A 16,792-nucleotide genomic window follows, 5' to 3' on the forward strand; every position below is an offset into this window, starting at 1 on the left:
TGGGGACTTATGGTCTTACTGAGGGTATGGCTCTTGCTAGATCAGAATCGGAGATTAGGATTTGTGTAACCAAACCCAAATAGTTGGGATAAGGCTCTGATGATGATGATGAATTTATCGGGGTTGACTTTTTCTAGCAGTCGCAAGAAATTTTAGTTGGTATGGTTGTTGCTACAACATTTTCTAGAAAGTCAGCTTCAAAAAAAAAAAAAAAGCATTTCTAGAAAGTCATTCTTCGAATTTGTACTACTTGTCTGCATTGTTTTGTTTTGGCACCTTGGCTAGATTGGTGGCATTTCAATTCAAAACGGTGTTTTTCAGGGCTTTGCTACCTCATGGGATCTGATTTCATTAAGACATCATATTATTAACAAATACATACTTTACTACGTAATCTTCATGATTCTTTTAAATGATCTTAACCGATCCCTGTGACTCTCTGAGGCTTTTTATGCTGTTGCTAATGTTGTAATGTTGCCTATTTTGCTAAAATTGTCTATAGAAAAGCTTAAAAGCCACAATTAAGATTTTGGTTGAGTTCAATTCTAATTTGATATCCTTGACGGTGGTTCAAAGTTCAAGTTAAAAACAATTGCCATATAAATAGGGTCTAAGAAACCAATTCCAAAACCAATTCGGTTGGTGGCTTGATAAAATTATCAACATCTCACTAGTGGTTTGATGAGAAGCCATCCATGTGTCTATATTACCATGCCCCATAAAAAGTACTAAGTCCTTTCTTATGATCACATAGCCAAATATAGTTTATTATTTTCTAGGTATTCAATATTTTTGTGCTTCTGTAAAATATCCTGCTTTTCTTTCCTTTACTTCTTTTATCTTGTATAGTTTTGTGGAGTGCACCTTTTAGCCTTGGAATGGGTTTTAACCTTGGAATGGGTGAACATATCTCTCTCTCTCTTCCTTTCTGCATCTCTCATCCCCCTGCCCCACTCTCTCTCTACCCACTGAGAATCCCTTCATGGTTTCTTTCTTTCCCCATCATCTGCTTCCTCTTCTTGTCGCTTCTCTCCTTCCCCTTTCTCCCAAGTCTCTCTCTCTTCATCCAACTCTCTTCGCCTCTGATTCCCCCCCCCCCTTCCCCCCCCTCCTCCTCTTTTGAGGTTTTTTCTTGTTCATACTTGCATTTTTGTACTAGAGCACCGTTTATGGGATGCCATCTCACCTCTCGTGGGGAAAAACTTGTAACTTATTTTGTTTTAGTAATATATTGTCACCAATTTCAGAAAGAAAAAGTTTAAAATGCTCCATGAAACCAACCACCTGTTGTCCTCTGGCACCCCTAGTGTGTAATAGAAAGTTGTGCAGTTGGCCCGAAGAGAAGATATCTGTCTCATGCTGGAAGAAAGCCGTTAGGCCCTTTCTAAATGAAATACTTTTCTTTTTTTTTTTGAGAAAGTTAAACATTTGTATTGCTGTATGGTGTTAGAGTACCTTAAAAGGGGAAAAGCCAAGAGTACCCACAAGTTGGGTCTCTTGGTCAAAAAATAGGTCAAGAGACGCTGTACAAAAAATGGCCTTTAAACCTGCCTGATTACAAAAGATGTACTTGTGCATTACAAAAAATTGGGGCTTATAGAGTTGCCTGATTAGAAGATCTGTAGATGTGTGTAACTAAGTGCCTAAACACCCTCTATGGTCCAGAGCAAAAAAGGAGATGGACTAGGCGGGGTCTTCAGCATGGGCTCTAGCTCCGTCTTTTGCAAGAAGATCGGCAAACGTGTTGGACGTGTGCCAAATATGATTGCATAAGATGTTCTTATCCCTGCATACGTTAGCAATCTCATCAAAAATCGAAGAGAGGTACCAAGGGTGTGGTGAAGTGCCTGCTGCCCACGAGATGATATTTTGGGTATCTCCTTCCACCAGTAGTTGTGAGCCTCAAGAAAGGTTAAAATATTTATGACCCATGAGAAGAGCCATGGCTTCAGCGTACTGGGAGTCTTCATGGCCCAAGTGTTGAGAATAAGTGAAGATAATATTGCGATGATGGTTGCAAAAAATACCTCCGGCTCCAACAGGGCCAGGGTACTCCAGCGAACAACCATCGAAATTGAGCTTAATGGCACCTTCTGGAGTAGGCAGCCAGTTGTTGGGTCTTTGAAGCTTATGTGACTGGAGATATAGGATATTGTCCCATTGGCTGAGAAAGGTGTTAGCAGAAATCCCCGAGAAGGCCTTGTGGTTAGTGGCCCAGAAAGTTACTAGGGTAGTAACGTTATGGAAGAGCACCGAAACTATGTTTTTGTGACCTTGGAAGACCCTCACGTTCCTTTCTAACCAAATGACCCAAATAGTTGCTGCGATGGCAGCCTTCCACAGTACTCTATTGGCCTTCGACCAATGATAAGCGTAGTAGGATGTGATTAGAGCCTTGACCGAGGGTGGAGTTGTTGGTGGTATAAGACCAATGGGTTAGAAATGCAATCTTTTAAAAATTTTCCATTGTATAAAAACTCAAGGGTTTAATGCATGAATATCTCAATACAAAACCATAATATATATATTCCAGCCTACAAAAATGGTTTATATACATTTAAATAATAAAATTCAACTCTAATAGGTCTCTTATAAATCCCTTACTCAAAAATTCAATTAAACTGAATACAATATTCAAATATTCACATTGTACATCTCTACAACATATTGTATGACTTGCCCTCGCAATTCCTCATTATACCAAATTATATGATAATTTCATCTTCATTCTTCATCCTCGTCATATATTATAATATCTCATACACATCATACATTTGATCATAACCGCTCCTCCCGACCTCATGACCGGTTAACTGTTCCGGTTCGATTTTGCGAACATTGGGTCAAAAGCTAGACTACCGTGAATGAAAAGGTGTGGATTCGATTCTTCCTCACTCATGCACATTGCACATTTGTTGGGGATGAAAATTCCTCTCTTTTGAAGCTGGTCAACTGTGAGAGCCCTTTGAGAACATGCAATCCTGTTGAAAGTCTGTACTTTTGGAGGAGCTATGGTGGACTAGACCTTGGAAAGGACAGAAATAGGGTTAAGTGGGAAGGTGGGGGTTTGAATGAGTCTTTTGTAGAATGAGGCCATTGAGAATGTACCGAATGCAGTAAGGGTCCAGACTAGAGAGTCCCTCCCAAGTGGAGCTAGGAAGTAGGGGTGCAAAGCTGCCGAAAGTGAGAGGAAGAGTCTAGTTTTCTATTCAGTGAGGTTTCTTCTGAAAGAGGGGTTCCAGACTCTTCGGCCCCCTGAAAGGACCATTTCTTTTGCTATGGTTGAGTCTTGATTTGAGGTAAGATGATAAAGGGATGGGAAGAGGTCCGTTAGAGGAGTGTGTCCTATCCAAAGGTTGGACAAAAAACACACTCTTGTACCTTCTCTAGGATGAAATCAGATGGCTTGTTTGAACAATGAGAGAGAGGAGGCAAAGGACTTCCATGCTTTTGAGGCCCTACTCGGGGAAATCCTTTCAGCCACCCACGTATGTTTCGAGATCCTGTATTTTCTGCGAATAACCTGGGCCCATAGAGAATTAGTCTGGGTGGCTATCGCCACCACCATTTCCCTAGTAGAGCCAGGTCGTGTTTTCTTAGGTCCCTGATCTTTAGCCCTCCTTGAGACTTGGGTAATCAGACTTTGTCCCAAGAGATAAGGTGATGTCTGGTTTTCGCTAGCCCTCCTTGAGACTTGGTTGAGACTTGGGTTGTCGGACTTTTGCCAAGAGATAAGGTGATGTCTGGTTTTTTCTGTCTGTCCAGACTAGAGGAAATCACTTATAAGCTGGTCTAGACGATTGGCCACCGAGGCTGTCATGTGGAAGATAGACATTAAGTACACCGGAGCATTAGTCAGTGTTGCTTTAACCAGCGTAGTGCGGCCAGCGAGGGAGAGGTATCTCCCTTTCCAACCTACTAGATGCCTGTCCACTTTGTCTATGACTTGGGACCATTGTCTCTCTTTAGGCTTTCGCAATCCCAATGGTATATCTAGGTAGGTGGTGGAAAATACCTCCACTTTACATTCCCAATTTGGGATGAGAGCCCTGATTTCGTTGTTTGTAAGTCCCACCCCCATCATCTTTGATTTATCCATATTGACCTTGAAGCCTGTGGCTGTCTTGAAACATTTGAGAAAGAGCCTCAAATTTTCAATTTCTTCTGGGGAGGCATCTAAGAATACCAAGGTGTCATTTGCGTATTGCAAATGAGACCTTTGGGCCTTGTGAACTGCATTTAAAGGCAGTGAGGAGGCCTTCCTGGTACATTTGAGTGATTGAGCAGCTAAAGACTTCTACGACTATCGCAAAAAGAAATGGGGATAGAGGATCCCCTTGGCGAAGCCCCCTCGAGGAAGGAAAGAACCCTTTAGGAGTTCTGTTAATAAGGTGGGTATGACAAAAGCAGCCTCTCATCCACTTTCTCCAAAGGACCCCAAATCCCATTCTTGCCATTGTCTCTTCCAGAAATGACCAATCAACATGGTCATAGGCTTTTTCCTAATCAATTTTGAAAATTAGACTTGGCTTCTTGGACAAGTGCCTGGAGTGTAGGCACTTGTGTGCCACTACAGCCTCATTAAGGATATGCCTATTTTTGATAAAGGCTAACTGTGACGGCGAAATGATTAGGGGGAGAACTTGTTTTATCCTTTAGGCCAGGACCTTGGCCAGAGTCTTTTATGAGGAGTTAGCAGGCTAATTGGACAAAAGTCCTCTGCCCCTTTTATGAAGGATGGCCCTTCGAAAGAATTCCTCAAAGAAGCTTTTGAAGTATGGTAGGAAAGTTTCCCAAATTTTTTTGAAAGGGGCAATGGGAAATCCATCCGGACCCAGTGCTGTCTTTGGCCAATTAGTTTATAGCGCTGGAGATTTCCTCGTCAGAAAAAGGCCGTTCAAGCCAGAGTGCCCAATGGTCTGGAAGGGTTAGGAACTCAAGGTTGGTCATCCTTGGTTTGTAGCCTAGAGGGGCAGTGTAGAGAGACTTGAAATATCCAAGGATGGCTGACTCAATTTCCACCGGCTGAACCAAATAGCGGTTATCCACCTTGATAGTGGAGATAGTATTGTTTCTTCTGCGACAATTAGCTATTTGGTAGAAGAAACTAGTATTCTAGTCCCCTGCTTTTAACCATATGACTCTGGACATCTGGAACCAATAAAGTTATTCTTTTTTAAGGGTGGAGTAGTGCTTCAGCTTGGTTTGGGTTCTAAGGTTCACTTCCATGTCTGTGAGAGGTCTAGACTCCTCTATTTGATCAAGGTCTTGTATGGAGTTGAGCAGAGAGCTTTTGGTTTGGGAGTAGTTTCCCTGCAAGGACTTGCTCCAGGTTTTGAGGGAGGTTTTGAGGAGTTGGATTTTGGTTTGCAACCTATAACCTGCTCTACCCGAGGCCTGGGTTGAAAAGGAGTTCCACCAATTTGGAATCATGGTGGTGAGAGAGTCCTCTTCAAGCCAGGCCAGTTCAAATCTAAAAGGCTTCGGTCCTTGTCTGGCTGCTTGAGTGTTCAGGAGGAGGGGGCAATGGTCCGAAGTGGGTTTGGGCAAGGCTAAAGCATGGGATCTGAGAAACTTTTCCTCCCAGTTCAGAGATAGGAGGAAACGATCCAACTTAAAGAGGGATGGTTCAGAGGAGTGGTTAGACTAAGTAAAGCGGTTGCCTTAGAGGGGAATATCTAGGAGTTCATGGCGAGAAATAAAGTTCGAGAAGTCCATCATTCCCTTAGAAATGGTGGGATTTATGTTTCTCTCGTGGCACCATCTAGTAATGTTGAAATCCCCTCCCAAACACCAAGCAGGGTGAGGTAGGGAGGCGACAAGGTCTAATTCAGCCCAGAAGTGGGGCTTAAGGGATGCTGAGTTGGGTTTGTAAATGGTAGAGAGTTTGAGAGGGAAGCCATCTGAGTACGAGAAAGTAGGACAGTTACCGAGAACTCCCCTGCATGAGAAGACTGGAGTTGATGTTCAGTTGGGTTCCAGATCACCCATATTCCACCTGATGCCCCGATCACAGGCAAGGAGGCCCATTGGCAAGGCCTTTTACCCTAAACATGGTCGATGAGCTAGAGGGTGGGTTTTGGCTTTTTGGTCTCAGTGGGAGCTAAGATCGAGGGTAGGTGTTTAAAGATTCGGTCTTTGACAGTGTCCCTTTTGGACTCCTGTCCCAACCCTCTAACGTTCCACATTAGGATCCTCATTGGTTAGGGGTGGGGCAGGAGAGGAGGCAATTCGAATGGACCTCCTCGGAGAGGGCGAGGAGGTTGTACATGAGCGCCCCTCTAGGGGGTGTCTGTCGTATCTGATCGAGGAGAAAAGGTTGAGGAGCTCCCTTTGTCCTTTGATACTCATTTTAAGCCGGCTCTGTGCATCTGTGAGAAGGAAACGATGAGTTGGACCCTCGGGTCCTTCATGTTGGAAGCCCATGACCTGATAGATCTCCTTCATGCTTTCAAGTTCTCTGTTGTCCCCATCCCCGTCGACCCCCTCAGCATTGAAGTTAGCCGAGGGGGGAGAGATGGGTGCAGTTGGTGACTTGGGCTGCTCTCTGCCTGGTAACTTGGGTAGTTCTCTATTGTCGTCATCCCCATCGACCCCCTCTGCATTAGTGTTACCCAAGGGGGGAGAGATGGGTGCAGGTGGTGACCTAGAAGGCTTTCGGTTAGGTGTAGAGGGAGAGGGAAGAGAAAAGATAAGGTAAAGGTCAAGAGGCAAGGCGGGGAGAGTTTCAAGTTTTGGAGATGGGGGGGGGACAGGAGGGTCAACAGGTTCGGGGGGGGTCGGAGGAGAGTCGGGGTAGAAGAGGGGGAGGAAGGGGGGCTAGGCGTATCGTCTTGGGGTTGAGCCGTGGGCAGAGGCAGACTTGAGGTTAGGGAGCCCTGGAGCGTAGGGAGGAAAAGGGGGAAAATAGCATCTTAAAAGAGGGGAGGCGAGGAAGAGTGGTAAGGCGCAGGGCTGAAGGAACCGTCGGGTCCAAAGTGGTGGGATTGGGTGGAGGGAAGAGAGGAATACGGCCAAGGGAAAGAAGCTGGGTAAGTGAGTCCAGAGTTTTAACTCAGCATATGTGTACAAGGTGCGGAGAATAGGGGAGATGGGGGGCAAGCAATGAGGAGCTAGGGGGAGAAGGGTCAAAGGGAGTGCACCGCCACTATACCATAAGGGAATTGTGGTCTGTCCATATCAGGAAGATTTGATGAAGGGGTCTTGAGGGTCTAGACTAGACCAACCTTTGTGGGGAAGTCCGAGGGGAGGAAGGTCAAAGTTAAAAAAGGTGAGGGGGAAAGGGGAAGGGGGAAAAGAGGGCGGAGGAGAAGAAGTCCAGGGTAAAGAGGGACGGTGCGTAGGAGACAAAGAGGGAGAGGATGAGTACAGGTTCGGGAGGTTGGGCTCCAGGTAAAGGTCCTCAAAGATGGGAGAGGATTCGGAGTGGGAGGGAAGAGGCTGAGGGTTAGAAGATGGTGCCTGAGGGAGGGGAGAAGAGGCGGTAAAAGAGGGTAAGGGAGATGGTACCTGTGGGAGGGGAGAAGAGGCGGTAAAAGAGGGTAAGGGAGAAGGGGAACAGATGAACATCAAGGGAAGGGGAACAATAGGTGCCCTCGAGAATCTTAGATCTCGAGGCAGGGGGTGGGATGAGGTGTTGTCACCGCAAAGGGGGTGGTGAACAGGTGGCTCCTCCGCAGGCGGCGAAGGAGGGGTGGTAGGTGTAGAAGGCGTCTGGTGAGATGACAGGGTAGGTGAGGGGGGCGGCTTGCGAGGGGTTAGGGGCGACATGTGTGGAAGGGGCTGCACGACAGGAGACGTGTCAGCTGGGCAGAGCGAAGGGCGGGCGGAAGCAGGACCGGTGAAGGCAGGTGTCGAGCTTGCAGAAGAGGTTCTAGGGATAAGAGTCGGACACGTATGGTCCTCAGGTACCAAGAGATAGCCAAGCCTGGTACAGGAAGACGGGTCGAGGTCACCAGAAAAGCCCGACAACCCAGAAAGGGGGGAGGGTTCACGGTCCACTATTACCTTCTTACCGGGTCGGTGAGGAGAGGTGACGATTGGAATAGAGGGGAACGTACGAGGTTCGACAACCCCGCCGCCATCGGGCTTAGAGCCTGGCAAGAAAGGTACCGCTGCTAACTGCAATGTTGGCGGAAGGTCATTTCAGTGTCCAGAGACAGTCGAGCGATCGCCAGGTGGTTGCTAGGTGGTAGGCTGTGGTGGTTTGGGAGGATTGCGTCGGTTGCGCTCCCTGGGCGAAGCGAGGCTGTGAGGGGGGCTGCCGACGGCACCACCGATTGTGGCCAGATTTCCTCGAGACGTTTTCCAGATTCCTCGAGACGTTTTCCAGCGGGAGGAAGAGGAGCTCTTGGCCTGAGGAGGATCCGAATGGTTAAAGACGTTGGCTGAGGGTGGAGAGGCCGCCGATCACGAGAGCGAGATCGGGAATTAGAGGTCTTCGACTTCAAGCCAAATGCTGGGTGGGATGAGATTGGTAGAACTCCAAGAGGAGTCGAATGGACCTGAGAGGAAGCGTTTTTATTGATTTCCATTGGAGAGATTTCCACAAGCTTCAGCCACTCTCCTAAAGGTGGACGGTGGCCACGCATGAAGTGGTAAGTAGTCCATGGTGAGTCAGATCCTTTGCTTCCTAAAGGACCCTTCCTTGGTGGATCACGCACAAAGGTGGAGGGTGGCCCCTTTGAAAGTTGTCGAGATGGGTTCCTGTGGAATATGGCGAGCGTGTTCTTGTGAAGGGAAGGGGAAGAGGAAGTCACCACTAGATAGGCGTCTGCAAGTGAGATTAGGGTCCTTTCAGAGGCGTTGGGCCCATTTTTCGATACCTCTAACATCGTCTTGTCTGGGTTGGAAGCTACCCACCATAGAGGCAAGAAATTTTGATTTGAGCAGGGTAGACTCCTCTGAGGGTGTGGATATGCGGAAGGGGCGAAACGAAGAAGGGGTGTCTGGGGGGTGGGGAGGCGGAGACCCCATTTGAACCAGCAGGTGAGGCAGGGAAAACAAGAGTTATTTTTGCAGCGGCTACCACTTGCGAGGAGGAAGCGGAAACATGGGTTGTGTTTGCAGAGGCGACCACTTGTGAGGAGGAAGACTGCAGAACGTGCTTAACCTTCGAATTAAAGAACTTGGATCCCCTCGTGGGAGAGGAGAGAAGTGTGGGGGGTGGGGGAGGGGCGGTAGGGGCTGGGATAAAGATTGTAGATGTGGTTCCAGCTGAGGGCGGGAAGTAGACGACGACGCCTTCTCCTCATTGATAGAGCAAAATCCTATTTTAATATTTTTTAAAATAATTGATATTCCAAAATACAAACCTCTGAAATAGCTACTTACCCAAAAAAAAATGAAATACTTTTCTTTTTAACCACCTGAAACTCCCTAGAGCACTTCAAGCAAGGCTGCCTCACAGACTAAATGCCGCCTAGTCCTTTTCATATATTGCTCACACCAAACAACCATCCATGTTTCTTCTTATCTCACGAGGTCTCAAGCGTCTCTCTCCTCCATCCAAAATTTTAGCGTCCCTTCCCTTTTTTTTTTTTTTTTTTTTGAGAATGATAATATTGAGTTTCCTCCTACTTATGTCTTCTTCTCCCTCTTTCTCACATTTCTCGCTCTCTTATTAGCACAAATCTTTGAGGACATAAAGTTTACGGTATGTCACTTATCCTTGCTCCTTACCGGGTTATTGAAAGACTTGAATTAATCCATCACCAGTTCCTCTAGTTAGGTAGTAATGAAACAGAAGTTCCACATAGTGAAGTGAGAAGAGGTTTGCAGGCCCAAACTAGAGGGCTTGGGGTTGCTTTAACAAATAAAGCGCTTATGGCTAAGTGCCTTTGATGATTTGGAGTAGAAGGGAGCAGCTTGTGCAGGAGGGTTAACATGGATAAGTATTGTAGCAAGGTGGAAAATTAAACCCCTGGCAAACACTCCAGAATTTGGTGTTCTGTTGTGGCATTTCCTCAGCATCTTTACCTTTTGAGGAGGGGATAGGACAAGTTGATTTTTTGGCATTTGGTGTGGTGCTGACCCATCTGAGACCAGTTTCCTAGATTGGCTGGTTTGTTCGGAATCCTGATGTTTTACTCCATGTGTAATATGGGAGACACTCTGGGAGAATGTTCTTATGCCACGTAATTGATGAATATCTTTCTGATGAAGAGACCAATGGCAAGTGACTTTGGCTTTCTTGAGTAATTCTCATCCTTGGGCACGGGGTGGTTTTGGCTTAGTCAGCATCATGATAAGAGTGGGGTCTTATCATTGAGATCATTTCTTAGTGGTCTTTGCCCCATAGATATATGGACATCCTTGTCTGCCCTGTACCTTTTTATGGCTCTGTTGCCTAATGGTATGGATAACACGTTAAAGGAGATTGTCTTCAGCTTAGGAGGATGCAATGCCCGAATATATGATTCATGTATCGAAGTGCAAAGAGTTTGTGGACCACCACTTCATTCATTGCCTTTTTGCTTGGATTATGTGGACCACATTCTGAGCTTATTTGCGGTACACTTTGTTGCCCCTAAGTTGGCGAGTATGTCTTCAGTTTTTGGAAGCTTTACCCCTTCCTTAGAAGGGAGGAATTCTTTGGATGGTAAGGCCCATCGCCATCCTGGAGCGAGTCTGGCTCATCTGGATTAGAAAGTAAAGATATAATTGGAAGGCAATCAGACACATGGATAGTTGGGGATTGAATGAAGGACATGGTTATCATGAAGGCCTTAAGAGTGCTAGGAGTCCCATGGTTTCTTGACACAGGACCTAGAAAGAAAATGGATGAGGGGTGGTGGGATACCAAGTCCCAGGTAGCCTTATGCATGCCTCGTGGCATGTAGCTCCTTAGGGATCAACCCTCTGAGCAACTCTGGCTTGTTGAAGGTAAAGATTCTAGCATAAAATTATTTATTATTTCATTTTAATATAGAAAAAGTTTATATAAGGTTGCAACCTTAAAATGTAGAATTACAGATGCTCCTCAAAAATCTATCGGAAAAGGTTGTTTTAAAGTTGAAAAACCCTCTAATTGATCTTCTCGACATGGAGAAGATGTATGAATATGAAAAAAAGGAAGATTTTGAGTCTAGAAAGAGTGCATCTTGCAACACATTATCTAGACCGTCCATTTCAAGATTTTCATATATTTGTAGATCTACTTGATTTTAACTATTTTTGAAGTATAAAATTTTATAATTAGATATAAAAATAGATTTTCAGATAATCCTAAAAGGATTTAACACCAAAATTACATGTTATGATAAAATTTGAAGGTGCCCCTTAATTAGATTGTTTAAGGTTGCAACGTTGTAGAAACCACGCCGTATATTAGTTCCCTAAAACTTAGAAAAGATGTGTGAATATAAGGAAATGTAATAAGGGAGATGTTTTAGGAGAAAAGAGCATGTGACTGTAGGGAATTTTGTCCCTCTGTTTATTTTTCTTTGTAAAATTTTAGGCGTTCTTCTCTCATCTAGTTCTCTCCCTCTGTCTCATCTTTCTCTGGGAGACACGTCTTCCAGGCAATCAAAACAGTGGAAAGGCATCTTCCAAGTCTCTTACGAAATTCTATCCAACCAGCAGACACCTATATTCTAGGAGATGCCAGTTCCAGGAGTGGCATCTCCTCTCCCCAGGTTACCCATTACTAGGGAACCAAATGGGGCCTTAGAGACTGGCTCCTGTTATGGTGGAATTATTGTCTAGTCTGCTTCTAGACCATCCTTTAATCACATTTCACGCAAAGCTAATGAGGATGTGGTGTACCAATTCGCTTGTTAGGGAACCTCATTGCTGTCACGTGATTGGTTGACAAATAGCTTGATAAGTTAGTTCCCCTTTCTCCCTTTGCCCACTATCTTGTATACGTCAATGTTTGTCTAAAACCAGGGCAACTTGATTTATACTTGTTCAATATCCAAAAGCTCTATATAATCCCTGGGAATTAATAAGAGTCGAGACTTCCCTCGCATGAATATGTTGCAGGTAGGATCGATTTAGGCACTCAAAACTTCAAAGCAAAACCCTAAACTCATTCAAACAAGAAGTCTTTAAATGCACCTTGGTTCCTATATTTGTGAAAGGTTGAGTTATCCATCTTGACCTGGTCTCATATGGTTAATTTGTGGCCCTTGGCTAGCTCAACATTCTTTAAATTCTAGGGAAAGCTTGTGACACCTATGCCCCAAGAAAAGTTATGCTGTGTTCAAGCATTTCTAGATGGTATACAAAATCCATTTTGCCTAATGTGTTGCCTTGAATATTGTTTCATTTACTTCACAAAGGGCGCGATTCTGAACAAGAAAGGAGACGAGGGTTCAGCTTGTTTGATAACGACGAAGCTTTTCTTGACTCATCTGAATTCTGAGTTTTCCTTTTTAAAACTCAGTGATTAACCTAGTCATGTTGACTGTGAGTCGAATTTTAATGCATTGGATAGGTTTGGAAACATGGTTATATGGGTATGGACTTAAGTCGTGGTATCCTGGTCTCCTGTAATTTACTTGTGCTTTTCTTTACTCAAAAGTTATTATTCATCAAGGGAAAACAAAAGAGATGTTAAGGTATCGCTGAGATCAACATCTAATTTCACAAGATTAACATCTGGAACTTCATTATTGTTTCTTTAAAATTATATGATCCTTGCTGATGTTCTTCACATTGAAGTATAATTAAGCAATACTTATTGGGTATTTTCTTATGCATTTTACAGGAAAGAAACGAGATACCACCGAATTTCAGAAGGGTGCTCACTGCGAAGTTGAGAAGGCTGGTTGCTCAAGAGAAAATTGAGAAGGTGATCAATTGGATCTTTACACTTTTGGATAAAATTTGGTTTGCCATCCTGTTATACTGGTTGCACCAGGGTTTGTCCTTTCCTTAGTGGACTTGCTTGCCTTTTATGTGATGCACCATTCTGTGTCTGTGATTTAATTGGCTTGTTATGTGCCTACTGTATTTTACTTGGGAAGGATGTTTGATGATGCTTTTTGTGAACGTTGACATTCTCGAGCACTGGAAGTTCCTCCATGATGTCTCTTGATCATTGATTTTTTCTGCTTGTGTTGACTCTCTGTTTTTATCCTAATTTCAACCACCAAAATCACAGTCTAAAGTGGCATTGAAAATTGTTTTATAATCTTTTTATACATGATTTGGATGTATTTGGCAATGATTGGTGAGTGTTTTTTGCCATAATCACTATTTTTACATTTTCCTCTTTTTTGGAATTTTTTAAAATGTCCCGAACTGTAAATCAGTTTTTTTTTTTAAATCCTTTTTTCTTTACATTTTTAAGCTTCTTTTAACTTTTAAAATTTGTTTTAGGTTTCAATTTACTTGTACTAGAAGTTTTCTATTTTTTTCAAATTTTTCTATTTTTTCTTTAAATTCTTTTAGGGCCAAAAGGCCCTGTGTTCTGGACTCTAACTCCCCTGGGTCACGGGACGAGTGCCTTGGCTGCGGCGAGTCCTGGCACACCTGGTCTATATAGATCATACCATTTCCTTTAATGCCTAACATTTTCAATGAGGGCATTGGAGGACATTTGGTAGTGGGAAAACTGGAGCTACTGTGAACTTTTTATTTGTTGGCAAATAGACGATCTGATGATTGATGTCATTCCTCTCAATATTTCTATTGCCTTTCATCTCTGTTTTGTCCCAGACAAATGCCATACCATGTTCTGTCTAGAACCATAATACATCACATACACCTCTTACCTATTGGGATTGCTTTGGTTTTTCAAAATATCCAGAATTTTTGTTCTTTCAAACTCATGGTACCCTTATATTGTTGTTGTTTCTGGATTCTCATGGGACAACCATACCCCATCTCCATGGTTTCACTTCCTTTGTTAGTTGACATAGTATATCAGATATGATAATGCTAAGCTTTGATAAAGCTTGATCTGCATCTTAATCTCTCTATCCTTCCCAATCTCATGGTGTCAATTGCTACAACTAAGTGAACTAATTGCAGATCCAGAGTAACTACAAACTTAAGAATCCATCATCAAGCATCAAAACCTCTTTTCAGAGGCAGCCCGATCAACTGAACCGCCATGGACCTCCTCAGAGCTTTCCTGGAAACCACGTCAATGGAGTTGAGGAAGCAGCAGCCTATGCTGCATGCAGAATAGCAGAGGCCGAGTACAGGTTTGAGCTTGCGAATGAGTCCGCCAATGAAGCAGCCTGGATCTCAAAGCTGGCTGAAGAATCCGATGCTCTTCTTCTGCTTGCAAAGAACCTATATAGTCAGTGTAAGGACTGCTTTATAGTCATCTTGCCATTCTTTACTTTCAATGTCAAGAAACTAGGAGACTGCCAGGAGCCTAAGCTTTTCAATGAAGCAAAATTAGAAAGATATGGTTCTTGCTGCTAATATTTTCCTAAATAAAGGTCTTAGAGATAGATGGCGCTTTGTGTTATCATTTTCTTCTCTAGGAGGAAATAGCAATTTTTTCCTTAGTTATGAAAACCGGAATGAATAGTCCAACAGCAAAACCGGTAACCGGACCCTTGTTCGGTCCAACATGAACAATAAACCAGTATTTCTTGAGAATTGGTCAAAACTGGTGGTTGACTGGTTGAACTGGTTTGACTGCCGGTTTTGCAAGTTCTCTTGGATGAACCGGCCTAAATCTTTCCCCTCCCATCTCTCTTGCTATTCTTTGGCATGATTGTCTTTTCCTTATCTTTTCTATTTTGATTGCACATGATATTTTGTCAAAAATCTTTCCAAAATCATTTATCCAAAAGATCTCAAGATTTTGTCAAGAATCGTCAAGGAAGTTTTTTCTTACTTACCATTTTGGCATGCATTCTTCACTTTTTTTCTGCAATTTTTTTTATTTAAAAATAGAAAAAGTTTATATGAGGTTGCAATCTTAAAATGTAGGATTACATATGCACCTCAAAAATCCATCGGAAAAGGTTGATTTAATGTTGAAAAACCCTCTAATTGATCATCTCGACATCGAAATGTATAAATATGAAAGAAAAAACAGATTGAGTCTGTCTATTTTCAATATTTTCATATGTTTATAGATCTGTTTAATTTTAACCATTTTTTTAGTTTAGAATTGTATAATTAGATATGAAAATAGATTTTGAGATAATCCTAAGAATTTTTTCACGAAAATTACATGATAAAATTTGGAGGTGTGCCTTAATTGGATTGTTTAAGGTTGCAACCTTATAGAAACCAAACCCTTTAAAAATTTTATTTTCCTCCCTTTTGAACCACTTGTTTTCTCTCTTTCTCTTTAATGGGGAACAAGGCATACCTAGTTCTTCTTCACTTCAACTTTATAAGTAATGATTTCATAGGTTATATTAATTTTGGCATTAGAATCATGTAATTTCCTAATAAAATCCTCCAATGTTTTTACCAATCTGACAGGTCGCACCGATTTTAAGTGGACTAGTGCCTTCGTTAGTTCGAGCACTAATGGTTTTTCCGTGTTTATTAAGCTGTAATGTGGATTTCCTTTTTCTTCTCAAAGTTAGCGAAGGGTTTGAGCGGGTACTCCACCTGTTTTATTAACGTGGACCTTGTTGTGACAGGTTTGCAGGGTGAGATATCAACTGTGGGTTAGGCTTTAAAGCATTGGTGGTGGTGGCATCTGCTCATTTCCGCCGTGTTTTATTCTACTCTGTAAATTAATGTACTCCTCCCTCCCTCTCTCTCTCTCTCTTGCTCTCTCTCTCGATCTTGGGGCGTTGGAAACAGTTGACCTTTAGTTTTCTGAAAGTTGTGGAATTAAAGCTTAAGGCTTCATTTTCTCTTCAAAGCATGGAATGGTAATAGCTGATTAATCCAAAAAATAAACATTCTTCTCCTATACATAAAATAAGAATCTCCCTCGCTCGCTCTCACTCTCACATATCAGTCTGGTGTAAATGAGTCAGGTTGGGTCCGGGTCAGGACCAATCTGCCAGTTTGAAGGTTGGGCAAGGGCCAAACCTGGACCTAATCGAGTTCGAGTAAATCGGACTGAAAAATATGAGGAAATATAATAATATATTATATATTCCTAATATAAAAGATGAATGCTATTAAGAAAACAATGGGTTGGTTCTGGTCAAGCGACATGACTCTCAGGTCCACAAGTTTAGATTGTGGACCTGACCAGCCTCAAGCTAGAGATGAACCAGGACCCAACTCAGGTGATAGCCCTATCATATCCACACAAGCACACATTCATGGATTTGGCCAGGAAGAAAAGCTAATATTTCTAGGACATTTTGTGTGGGGGAATGAAAAGTGGGTAGCCCACAGTCCTCCAGTAATTTCTTCGTCTGTGGTGATAATGATATTATAATTTTTCAAGAGTCGGGTCTATGTTTAAGCACGAGTTTCACCTAATATAGGTTGTTAAGAATTTTGATGGGAAACATGCGAGCCATTTATTGTGAAAAGAGATGTGAATCTACAAGAGGTCTCACTCTATACCTTCACTCACTATTTAGCCAATTATTGGTTCTAATCCATTTCGGGCAGAATTTCTCGAGCAGTCAAAAACTAACTCTTAAACTATTTGAAAAAACAGGTAAGGTCTTATCTTTCTCAGTAAATTATCAAAAAAAAAAATTTATTGGGGCCAACTAGGGGGCCAACAAGCTGGGCATGGGCCCCTGCGCGGCCCCTCGGAAGACCCGAAAAGACCTGTGAAACATGTCAAGGGCAGGCCCATCTCTTGGCTAGTTGGCCTGGCCTATTAATGGTATGGACAGGAAGGGCTAGGTAGGCCCAGTAGAAATTGAACTCACTTTTTCAAAATTCACAAAAA

General features: G+C 43.1%; 1 protein-coding gene across 1 annotated transcript in view; it reads left to right on the plus strand.

Annotated features, from left to right (window-relative positions):
• LOC18443655 (single myb histone 4) overlaps positions 1 to 15,831 on the plus strand; it is a 36,507-nt gene extending 20,676 nt beyond the window's left edge. Inside the window, exons 4-6 of the mRNA XM_011628549.3 lie at positions 12,713 to 12,796; positions 13,981 to 14,260; positions 15,567 to 15,831. Coding sequence (XP_011626851.1) covers positions 12,713 to 12,796; positions 13,981 to 14,260; positions 15,567 to 15,598 — 396 coding nt within the window. The 3' untranslated portion in view covers positions 15,599 to 15,831. The remainder of the gene's footprint in view (positions 1 to 12,712; positions 12,797 to 13,980; positions 14,261 to 15,566) is intronic.
• Positions 15,832 to 16,792: the final 961 nt, after the last annotated feature.

The sequence above is a fragment of the Amborella trichopoda genome, chromosome 5 (genome assembly GCF_054954075.1).
Source record: "Amborella trichopoda isolate Santa Cruz 75 chromosome 5, AtrichopodaSantaCruz75HAP2 v2.0, whole genome shotgun sequence".
Lineage (NCBI taxonomy): Eukaryota > Viridiplantae > Streptophyta > Magnoliopsida > Amborellales > Amborellaceae > Amborella > Amborella trichopoda.